A 12,168-nucleotide genomic window follows, 5' to 3' on the forward strand; every position below is an offset into this window, starting at 1 on the left:
GGTTGAACACGATGGTTGAAAACGTCTTTTTTTTAACCTTTATTACTACTGATGGAGCCCCTCTCAGGCAGCCGGTGCTCCATCTGACTTGGACGCATGAGCGTCCCAGTTACTGTGCGTGCTGGGACGTGAACCCTGCCCGTCTTCGCTTCAGGGAGGGGAGCAGGGAGGTGGGGGATGGCGTTAGGAACCGGCGACAAGGCAGCAAGGACTCGGGGGGGGAGCATCTGGCGGTGACTGGCGGCTGGCGATCCGACCACCAGCCCCTGCAAATATTAAAGGCGCTCCATCTGTATGTTACTATGTTAATGTTCTTAGTAATTGTTCAGCTTAAAGTAATATTATGTTTTCAAATATCATACCATAATCTTTAAAGAGCAGATTTAAAAACTCTATTTCCCCTCTGGCACTAAACACATCACTGTGGTCAACAAGCGCCTCCTTCACAGCATCGTAGCCAATGAGAATGACGGCAGGGTTGTTGGCGAGGTAGATGTTATACACAGGTCCATATTTCTCACTCAGCTATAGAGAGACATAATAAGTGCATTATAGCGGTGGCACTGCTTAGAACCCATTCTATAGCTAAACATCTCTACACTGTGTAGAACATTTCTACACTGTATACACTTTTTATTTAGGCTTCCTACAATTCTGTTTTTGCTAAATATGATGTATACAGATATTGTATTCTCTAATATACAGCAATAGGGAATATCGATCAACCAATGCATTATTTGATTTAGATCAGTGGTTGCCAAACTCAGTTCTCAAGGACGCCTAACAGCGCATGTTTTCCAGGTCAGCGAGTAATGAATACACCTGTGCACCAACTGGGAGACCTTCAAAACATGCGCTTCTAGGAGGGGGCGGAGGTAAATTGAAAGGTCTACAGTACCTAGGTAGACAGTCAATAAGTTGATACAAAAGGTCAACATGCACTAGGTCAACACAGGCAAAACTTTGAAGTGCACTAGGCCCACATAAGCAAAAGGATGACATGGAAATGTCGACACATTGAAATGTCGACGTGGGCTTTTCACAGGTTTTTGTGTGTCGAGGTCTATACCTGTCAACCTGGATCCCAAGGCATAAGAGGTGATTCAGTACCATTTGGAATGGGGTGAATTTGACTCAGTTCCGACAGGTAATACATTTTAAAAACTCATATGAACCTTTTCATGTCGACCATTGTTATGTTGGCCTTTTACTTGTGTCAACCCTTTTTCATTGTGACCTATTGCATGTCAACCTTTTGTTTATGTCAACCTAGTGCACTTCTGCATTTTGTCTGTGTCAACCGAGTGCATATCAACCTTATTGGTATCGACCAAGTGACTGTCAGCTGGACACTGTAGACCTTTCTACTGCTGCCTGTTAGGGCTACCTGAGAACTCTGTTCTAGACAATCAGCACACTCCAACACTTTCCTGCAGCATCTATCATTTCTCTCTCTGTCTATCATGGGGTCCATTTACTAAGCCTTGGAGAGAGATAAAGCAGACAACCAGCTCATAACTGTCATTTTTCAAACCTAGTTTCTAACCTGGCAGTTTAGCTATGATCGGCTGGTACTTTCTCCCACCCGTGCTTAGTAAATAGACACCATAGCAATTAAGCCAACGTTGAGAGAGATAACCACTTACAACATTCCAGATATCTGTTGTATTATATTATTGACGGATAAATGCCCCAGCTTACCTTAACCAAAGACTGTGGCAATTCTGTGGTGCTGATCTGCATGATGTTCCCCAGCAGGGGCAGAGGGGTGGGCCCCGGGGGCAGGTTCTTCTGTGATATCTTTCTCCACCATTTAGCCAGGTAGATCAGGAGAGTGACCCCAATAGCCAGGAGAAGGGTCCCCGCTATATTTACTGCCATTCTGAGCACAGCTCAAGTACAGCAAGGTCTCTGCACTATGTCCCTCTGTAAAAGTAAAAGCTTTGGCAATGACTGAGCTACAGTATGTTGCAAACAGCACGTGATCAATAATAACTTGTTGGGCGAGTTGGAGGTTGGTGCCTTTGCTATCAGTTTGCACTAGCAATCGTCATGCTGAGTAATCAGAATAAAGTTGTTAAATACCTTTAGAGCAGGCATTCCCAACCAAGACAAGTTAAACTATAACCCTCCAGCTGTGGGTGAAACTACAAGTCCCATCATGCCTTGCCACAGTTTTGCTATTAGGGAATGCTAAATCTATGGCAGGGCATGCTGGGATGTGTAGTTTCACAACAGCTGGAGGGCCATAGTTTGGACATGCCTGGTTTAAGGCGACCTGTTTTTGGGCACGATTCAGACCTACTCTCTGGGTTGCAACTATTTGCAGCCCAGCGAGAAGCCTTGTCAATCAACTTGCAGATGGCCAGCAAAGGCTGATCGCTGGGCTGCAAATAGTTGCAACCCAGTGAGTAGGTCTGAATCGTGCCCAAAAACAAGTCACCTTAAACCAGGCATGTCCAAACTATGGCCCTCCAGCTGTTGTGAAACTACACATCCCAGCATGCCCTGCCATAGATTTAGCATTCCCTAATAGCAAAACTGTGGCAAGGCATGATGGGACTTGTAGTTTCACCCACAGCTGGAGGGTTAGACATGCCTGCCTGAAACCATGCTCAACTATTGCCTTACTGTTTTGATTCAGGTTGTTAATTAAAGCTTAAAGTAGCTGAAATGGTTCTGGTTTTAGACTGGCTTTTAGGCTACTATGTTCTCCATTTGCATGGGAATGAAATATTACATCTATGAATAAAATCCCATTAATCAGTTTTACTTTAAAATCATTGTCTCATATGTTCTGAACAATTTCACTTGAAGCAAAACCATTGTAAATCTGTATAAATACTAGATACAATTGTCACTGTTGAAAAAAAAAATTGAAATACGGTCAGCAGGGACAGGGGCACAGGGAGGTGGAGAGGTTCTGAATATCCATGACTGTGCCTGTTGAAGGGGTGCCAAGTGATCCCTTTGAAATGTGCAACAATGCAGCACTTAGTGTTTTAGGTCCTTTTTTGGGGGGACTACATAACGCAGTGCCCAGACCCCCTTGATCTCTCTACTACCCCTCTTACGTGTTAACTGTCAGCCTTCCATCATTGAGCTCTTCAGTCAACAAATGTGCTTGCAATGTAATAAATGCATGTGATGGGCACTCAGCCAGACTCCAAACTGTTATCAGGTCAAATTCTCAGTCCAAAAGGCCATTATCTAAAGAAACCATGATATACCAGTCCAGGATGGTCTGTGTTACTTTGTAGACATACTGTATATGGAATTTTCTGTATAGATAGGAAAACCGCTAGTTGTACAGTAACAGTTTAGTATGTGTTTGTTGCTATATAAGATATAGAGAAACAGAATACATATACCCAGGTTGTTTAATAGGATAACAGTATCCCATGGGATACGGTTGTCGTTAGGTTGCCCTATTAAAGTCGACATGCATTGGGTCAAACATTGAAGATCGACAGGGCTTAGGTGGACACCTGAAATAGGTCGACATGGAAGATAGAATTTGACAGCAGATAAGAACCACTTGGCCCATCTAGTCTGCCCCTTTTTTAAACATGTTACCTCAAACATATTTGATCCTTATTTCTTTGTAAGGATATCAATATTCCTATCCCAAGGATGTTTAAATTGTACTACTGTATTTGCCTCTACCACCTCTGTTGGGAGGCGATTCCACTTATCTACTACTCTTTCTGTGAAGTAATTCTTCCTCAAATTTCCCCTGAATCTTCCTCCCTCTAGTTTCAGTGCATGTCCTCGTGTTCTGCTGCTCCTCTTCCTGTGAAGAATGTCTCCCACCTGTACCTTGTTAAAACCCTTGACATATTTGAAAGTTTCTATCATGTCCCCCAGTTCCCTTCTCTCCTCTAAAGTAGGGATGAGTGCCGGGGCCGAAGATTTGAATTTGTATTCGGTGCCGAGATTTGGATTTGGGTTTGGCTTTGTCGAATGGAGGTGAAAAGCTTTGGATTTGGATTTTTTTTTTAATTGGTAAAAAAAAAAACGCCCAAATCATAATTTTTGCGGGTTTTTTTGTCCCTAGAGTAATACTGTATTAACCTCAATAACATTAATAGCCCTTTCCAGACAATTTTGACCACTTTACACCTCACAATATTGTTTTTAGGGCAAAAGGTTGTACCGAGGTAGCTGGATAGCTATGCTAAGACACAAGTGTGCGGCACAAACACGTGGCTCATCTAGGAGTGGCACTGCAGCGGCACACAGGATAACAGATTGAAAAATAGGCCCCAAAAAGACCCCTATCTTGCTTGATTGTGTTTACGATGTGCAGCTGAGGAGCAGTGGGCGTTTCGTGCAGCACTGACTCGCTCAACTCTGTGATTATTACCAGTTGTCTCTCAATACATTGCCTAATGTGTGGAGGTGAGAGGTTTAATTAGGTGGCAGATGGAAAAGAGTTCCCCCACCTCTCTAGGACCACTTTTACCCCTGGGTTGGAGCTGTATACCTTTTCAGAAACAAGGGGCTTCCTTCCTAATTGTGCTTGTCAGTTTAACACCCAATAAGACCCCTTTTCTGGCTTGATCGTGTTTATGATGTGCAGCCGAGGAGCGTTTCGTGCAGCACTGACTTGCTCTGCAAGCGTGTATCTGTCTTTATCAGTTTAACACCCAATAAGCCGCCTAAAAAGAAAAATAAGCTAGGTCCCAAAAAGCACAAAATGGCAAAAGATGTGCAAGATGGAATTGCCACTGGGCCCACCCAAAATAAAAGAAGCAATGATCCCCCAAAAAAAGTGCATCATTCGTATAATAACGAAAAGCAATCCATATAATAATCTCATTGCTCAGCTCTGTGATTAGCAGACAGGATGGCAGTTTAAAAAAGTAGGCCGCAAAAAGCACATAATGGCAAAAAAAAGGTGCAAGATGGAATTGTCCCTGGGCCTGCCCACCCACCCTTAGGTTGTAATAGGACATTGCGCAGAACATTGGGATCACCATATATATGGACTTTATTTATCATTCCTAGGCGCCACACCACAATTGGGTATTCTATTGTATACAGAATATATATAGAATGGCCAAGATGTTTGTATTAAGGGTAACGTTCTTTAGAATATAAAGCAACACCAAATAATCTTATTGTATAGTATATTTTTATTTTTTTCTTTATTAATTTTTTTAGGTAATAAATGCTCATAAAAATAAGGGAAACAATTGTAATTACATTTTTAAGAACTTTTAGACCTTCACCAAAGAGGGACAGCAAGGCAGAGCCAAGTCTTTAAGCATTGCTATTTGGTTCCTGTGTGATGTTTATACCCTTTGTGTAAAAGATCTAATATACTGTCAGTACTCGGTTAGCGGGGGACGACAAACATCTCATAGGAACTAGGTCGAGAGGCATTCGTCTTTGGTTCTGGTGTTATGATTATGTTACTATTGTCCACTGTGGTCTTCAGTGTAAACCTTTGCAGTATAGTGATGAGAAAGAGGAAGAGTTCCATTCGAGCCAGACCCTCCCCCAAACACATGCGTTTCCCTGGGGAGACAGAATGACATAAAGGTTATTGTCCAGATTCAGAAGTGGTAAATGAAACAATTTAAAAGAAGACTTTTAGGATTTATTTTGTACAACTGTCTGTATTTTCTTTATATCACTTGTTTTTCTAGGGTACACAGTAAATGTACACATTGTATAACAATAAATGTAGTATTTGCTTTATTAACCCTTTGAGTGCCAAGTGAGTTTGTCAAAATAGGTGTAAAAATTGCCAAGCAAACATTTTTTGTTAATCAAAATGACCGGTAAAGGTTACGTAATATAGGAAATATAATCTTTTTTTACACAACCTTTTTTATTTTAGTTTATATAACAAATGTGAGCGACGCTGGCATTTTTAGCGGATATTTGGCACATGTCTCACAGAGATGATGGCACTGAAAGGGTTAAGCATTACACCTTTGTAAAAACATCTACAGCCCCATACACACGAGTCAACCCTGGCCACCGCCGATATAGTTAATAATACTGACTTCGGTAAGTGGCTATTTCCGTCACTCAGAGCTTCGTTCTAGCCTAGTTCCTCATCTCTCTCTTCAGCTTTACCTCCAGCTCTCCTCATTATTTTTCTACTTAAAAGAACCACTTAAAAGTTATCCAGTTGTGGTTCTGTCACCTCTGCTACCATTTTGCCTTTGCTCCTTTCCCCTGTCTTTGCCTCTTTCCTCTTCCCCAACTGCCCCCTCTGCCTTCTTCACAAATATAGTGAGAAAATGAATTTGTATTATTTTTGGTAATTTTTTTTAAAATAATTTTGCATAAAATACTATATTTACTATAGTGTAATATGTTTGAACTATCATGAGATGTAATTTTTGAGAGAGCCAAGATATACTTACACTTTCGCTATTTATCTAATTATAATTCAAATCATGTAAACTACAACATGTTTGTACCTGCAGAAAACGGCATGAATGCATCACTCTTCTTAAAGTCACCATTCTCATCAAGAAAGTGTCCAGGATCAAACTTTTTGGGATTCTTGAACAGTTTGGGATCTTTCAGGACAGAGGTCAGGATTGGAAAGATCAAGGTTCCCTGAAAAAAAAAAATCACCTTAAATACAGCACATTAAATATGCAGGCATGCTAGAGCTTGAAGGTTCGAGGCTTTGGGGATGACGAGAAAAACAATAGCAAGCTAAGCATGAAAAATTGTATTCTTATTATTATTATTATTATTAATAATAATAACAAAATAATTATTATAATAATCATATTTACCTACTGAATGGTATTGTCATTAGGGGGTGGACCTAAATTACCCTATCCAATAATTGACCTCCACCCCCTTACATTGGTTCCTGCAATTGCCACTGAGTAACATGTACTGGGCTGCCATCAGAATCTGTGGGGCCCGGGACTGACAAAATAGTCAGGGCCCCCCAGTGTTAAGGGCCATACACACTACAGCGATCCCGCTGTCGGCGGTATCGGCAAGTGAATACACACTCGCCGATGCCGCACACGAGTGGGTAGACAGCGGCAGGGGTATACCAGTGATACATGTATCTAGAATACAAGCCACAAAGCATTTATAATTAGCCTAGTTATCTACGTCTTTATTCATGGTGAATAAAGAACTGCAGTCAGAACTCTGTGACTGGGCCTGCGGCCTGGGGCCTACTACTCCTTTGAGGCTGTGGGGGACTAGCCCACAGCTTCCAGGAGTATTATGAATACTAATAATAATAATAATAATAACATTTTTATTTATGTAGCACTTTTCTCCAATAGGAAGGTGCTTAGCAGATAGGGGGGGGGGGGGGGTTATTCATGTTCCTTCAGTCCTCTGTGCGAATGGACCGATGTTGTGTGTGTGGACATGTGCAGACGTAGGGTGTGTGCACCCACGGTGAACTTTCGGTTTGCTGGGTGCACGCACCCTACCTGGTGTGCGGGGGGGCGGAGAAGGGCGGGGGTGCCAGGCAGTCCCATTACCATATGGGAATGCCCAGCATTTCATGGGCGTTCCCATGAGAACACTGGGCATTCTCATGGTAATGAGGCCATGACGCGGGTCCGGGGGGCAGGCAGCTGACATCACCAGATGTCAGCTGCCCGCCCATATCCGACCCAGCGTGATATGCGTGCACCTTCCACATCTTTCAATGCTAATGGAAGTATATGCTAAACATCCATTCTCAGCCTGTAATGGCGAACCCACGCTGCGAGGGGGTGGGGTGGGCAGACATTCGCAGGGTGGGGTTCGGTGGAATCGCAAGGCTGCACATTTCCAGCTTGCGAATCACCCAGAATAACCCCCAGTGTGTGTGGCATAATACAGAGGTTACAATTTTACAAAAAATACAGAAACCATGAACATAATACAAAAGAGTGAAAGCCAGTATAGGGTCAACAATTCCAAGAATTTTTCATCCTACCCATGAAGGTTCCAGGTGAGGCAACTATTTTAGGTGTACTGTAAAGACTTACATTGGGCATTCCTGGAATTGAGACACATAATACGGAGATACAAATACTAGGTGAGATCCTTGCAAAAACTTCAGTACCATGCGTGTTCGTTCTTTACAACAGACAAGGCGATAAGCAATACATGGAAAATAATACATACAGTACAGGGATATAATGAAAAATCACTAACAAGATACCCACTGCAAAGGGTTGTTCATCTTCACCTTGTAAATACCGGTAGAATATTTACAAGGTCAAGATAAATAAGAAAATAGGAAAATTACAGAAGACTGGAAAAGAACAGTAGTTTGAAGTGGGCAGTTCCTGGGCAAGTGGATGGTAGTCAGGAGTGTTCTACAACATATGGAGAGACAAGCAAATTAGCCAGGGTACTGTACATAGAATTTAATTAATAACAGAGATGCCATTTAATTTTCCAACCATTTCTTCACACTGCGCCAAACTACCTTTGCAATATGATATCCCCTGAAGGTGGTGTCTTTACTGGCTGCATGAGCCACTCCCAGAGGAACAATATCAGCAAACCTCTGGATCTCATGTATAACAGCGTCTGTGTATGGCATCTTACTCCTGTCCTCCACTGACGGGCAGCGATCTCTGCCTATTACATTGTCTATTTCCTGATGGATCTTCTCTGAAATATACATTCACATTTATGAAACAGTGATAATTAAAGTAGGACTGTTATATTTTTTATTTTGTGTAATTTTGTTTTCTTTCCTGTAGCACTTGTTCTTTAAAGTCATGTTATTATTTTGTACATTGCACTTGAAACAATGAACAAATGTGAGCAAACGCAAGAATCTATAAACACAGTGGTGGCAATAGCGTTAACTTTTCCCAAAACAGTATAAATTCATGAGATGGTGAAGACTATTCCGAGCCTCAATTTAGGGTGGCTGTTTTTTCTCCAATAGGTTTTGTTCAATAAACCTCTATTAGAATCTGTAATTCAAAAGTGAGAAAAGCATCTCCTCGTCTAAAATGTTAGGGATTATGAATTACCCTGTCACCAATTTCAGGCCACCCCAAAATTACAGGTGTACCATAAGTAGTTGTTCCCAACCACTTGATATTTTGCTTATTTTATAATCCCTGAGATAGAGGAACGTGTTCACAGTAAATTTTGTAGTCTTCTTAATATCTAAGACAGAACAAAAGTCTCAGCTCAGAACATTTCTCGGTTTAGTGGATAATTACCACTTGTTTATCCTTGAATTTGCATCTAGAGCAGCATCATTGGCTGAGAGTTCAAAAAAACTCACCTGATAGGATAATCTGTCCTCAACTGGCAGAAGATGACTGGCAAGACCTAAGGCAGGGGTGGCCAAACCTGTCCTCAAGATCTACCAACGGTGCATGTTTTCCAGGCAACCTGTGGATCTGTAGTAGGAATGAATGCAGCATGTATGAAAATGTGACAGTTAGTAATGACTACAGCTGTGCACCAGCTAGGTAACCTGGAAAATGTGGACCGTTGGTAGATCTCGAGGACCGGTTTGGCCACCCCTGACCTAAGGCAATCTTTATGTGCAGAGCCTACATTGCAAGCACCTGACTTCTAGAAACTGCTGCTTATAGAACAGTGTTGCGTGCGGTCCTTTCCCAAGAGATAAATGGTGAGGAAAAGAAGATCTTATATTTATGTCAGAAATTATTACCCAGATAAATAAGCAGCAGTAGAACAAGAGGGCTTAGCAATTAATTGGGTGGTAGAATCCCAAAGGTACTATTTGTTAGGGAGAGAGTTCAGGCACCCTTATTGTGGATGTACATGAACAAAGAGGTGAATGCTTGTGTGACACACTGGTTTTTGGATCTACAACCATTCAAATTTGAGATGCAACATTGCCCTGGAAGCTCCACCTCAATGCTGATGCACTGTCAAGGAAATGTATGAATCCAGTCAAAACTGTGGTAAAACTAGGGAAGGGGGATGAAGGTGATGAGGACTGACTGTGAAAAGAGACGGAGAAAAGGCACCTTCCCAAATGGGTAATAGAAATAAAGGTTGTGAAGTTGGTACTTTAGCCTGAAGAACTTGACTTCACCAGGATGTTTGAAGCTAAGGGGTGTGACAAGGTCATCATGAACATACCTGGCGTAGATACAGAACAGCAGGGTGTGGTTGGAAAGAAACCAGGCCAGGTATTCAATGTGTTCAAGTCTAAGAAACACCAAGCCTGAGTGCAGACAATTGTCAATCTGCTGTTAAAAGGGGTTTTAGAGACAAGAGACCATGTCACTTACACAGTGGCGTAAGTTCATCACAGTTGCCCGAAGGCAAGATATATATTGGTGACCCCCCCACTAACACAACCTTAAATTATATGTACACTATATATATATATATATATATATATATATATATATATATATCTTATATATTTGGCTACATCTGTCACTCAAAGTGTGTCTGGAGCTGTAACGCTGGGTTGTGGACTTCCATCTTAATTTATGATTGTCATCACCTGTTTTAAACAGGGTAATTGATAAGAAAGGTGTTTAAGCACAGGTGATGGTAATCCATAAATTAAGAAGAAAGTCCAGAAACAGAGCAATGTGTCCCTCCTGGAGAGGGTCATGTTGGGAGGTATGCACCTCCCTCCCTCCCCCCATTCACGACATCCCCACGATTAAATGGCACATGCAAAACACTGACATGGCTATGGTCGACAATGAAAAAGGTTGACAAGATTTATTTTTCACTTTTTAAATGTTTTCATATTCATTCTCATGTGTCGAAATGGACACCAATGAAGTGCCACACTTATGTCAACATTTACATGTGTTGACCTTTCTGTGTTGATTTTTTCTTGTGGCGATTCGCGGCACCCCCGCGACCCCCCTCCCGCGATTTGCAGCACACCCCCCCCGCAATTCGTGGCACCCCCGGTGACTCCCGTGATTCGCGGCCCCACCCCGTGACACACCCCCCCTCCTGCGATTCGCGGCACCCCGCGACCCCCCCTCCCACAATTCGTGCCAACCCCCCGGGCCCCCCTCCCGCGGTTCACGGTGCCCCCCACGACCCCCCCTACCGCGATTCCCCACCATTGACCCCCCCTCCTGTCATTGCGGCAACCCCCCGCGACCCACCCTCCCGCGATTCACTGCAACCCCCCGCGCCCCCCCCTCCCAAAATTCGCGGCACCCCCCCCCCCCCCGCGACCCCCCCTCCCGCAATTCACGGCATCCACCCATGACCCCTCCTCCCGTGATTCGCGGACACCCCTCACCTCCTCCCCCCCCCACCGCCGCGCGCGATTCACGGCAACCCCAGGATTAAATGGCACATGCAAAACACTGGCACAGCTATGGTCGACAATTAAAAAGGTTGACATGAGTTTTTGAAGATTTATTTTTCTTTTTTTGAATGTTTTCATATTCATTCTCATGTGTCAACATGGACACATTTACATGTGTTGAACTTTCTGTGTTGATTTTTTCTTGTGGCGATTCGCGGCACCCCCCGCGACCCCCCACCCGCGATTTGCAGCACACCTCCCGCAATTCGCGGCACCCCCGGTGACTCCCGCGATTCGCGGCCCCACCCGGTGACACCACTCCCCCTGCGATTCGCGGCACCCCGCGAACCCCCTCCCACGATTCGCGCCGGCCCCCCCTCCCTCCGTTCACGGTGCCCCCCACGACCCCCCCTACCGCGATTCCCCACCCCTGACCCCCCTCCTGTCATTGCGGCAACCACCCACCCCCGCGACCCACCCTCCCGCGATTCACTGCAACCCCCCGCGCCCCCCCTCCCACAATTTGCAGCTCCCACACCCCCCTCGCGACCCCCCCCTCCCGCAATTCACGGCATCCACCCACGACCCCTCCTCCCGTGATTAGCTGACACCCCTCACCCCCTCCCCCCCCACCCCCACGCGCGATTCACGGCAACCCCAGGATTAAATGGCACATGCAAAACACTGGCACGGCTATGGTCGACAATGAAAAAGGTTGACATGAGTTTTTGAAGATTTATTTTTCTTTTTTGGAATGTTTTCATATTCATTCTCATGTGTCGACATGGACACCGATGAAGTGCCACACTTATGTCAACATTTACATGTGTTGAACTTTCTGTGTTGATTTTTTCTTGTATCAATTTTTTTCCAGTGACAACTATGAACTATGTGCACGTCAACCTACACATCATCAACCAATTCTTTGTATAATATATAAC

General features: G+C 43.8%; 2 protein-coding genes across 2 annotated transcripts in view; both read right to left on the bottom strand.

Moving 5' to 3' along the window:
• LOC146036047 (cytochrome P450 2C23-like) overlaps positions 1-1,935 on the bottom strand; it is a 51,116-nt gene extending 49,181 nt beyond the window's left edge. Inside the window, exons 1-2 of the mRNA XM_083159817.1 lie at positions 1,702-1,935; positions 363-525 (exon numbers count right to left, since the gene is read on the bottom strand). Of these exons, the coding sequence (XP_083015943.1) occupies positions 363-525; positions 1,702-1,881 (343 nt within the window). The 5' untranslated portion in view covers positions 1,882-1,935. The remainder of the gene's footprint in view (positions 1-362; positions 526-1,701) is intronic.
• A 3,204-nt stretch (positions 1,936-5,139) lies between these two features.
• The window catches only part of LOC146036045 (cytochrome P450 2C20-like), a 34,954-nt gene continuing 27,925 nt past the window's right edge, over positions 5,140-12,168 (bottom strand). The window contains exons 7-9 of the mRNA XM_083159815.1: positions 8,426-8,613; positions 6,441-6,582; positions 5,140-5,523 (exon numbers count right to left, since the gene is read on the bottom strand). Coding sequence (XP_083015941.1) covers positions 5,342-5,523; positions 6,441-6,582; positions 8,426-8,613 — 512 coding nt within the window. The 3' untranslated portion in view covers positions 5,140-5,341. The remainder of the gene's footprint in view (positions 5,524-6,440; positions 6,583-8,425; positions 8,614-12,168) is intronic.

This window comes from Crinia signifera, chromosome 9, assembly GCF_055691185.1.
Source record: "Crinia signifera chromosome 9, ASM5569118v1, whole genome shotgun sequence".
NCBI lineage: Eukaryota > Metazoa > Chordata > Amphibia > Anura > Myobatrachidae > Crinia > Crinia signifera.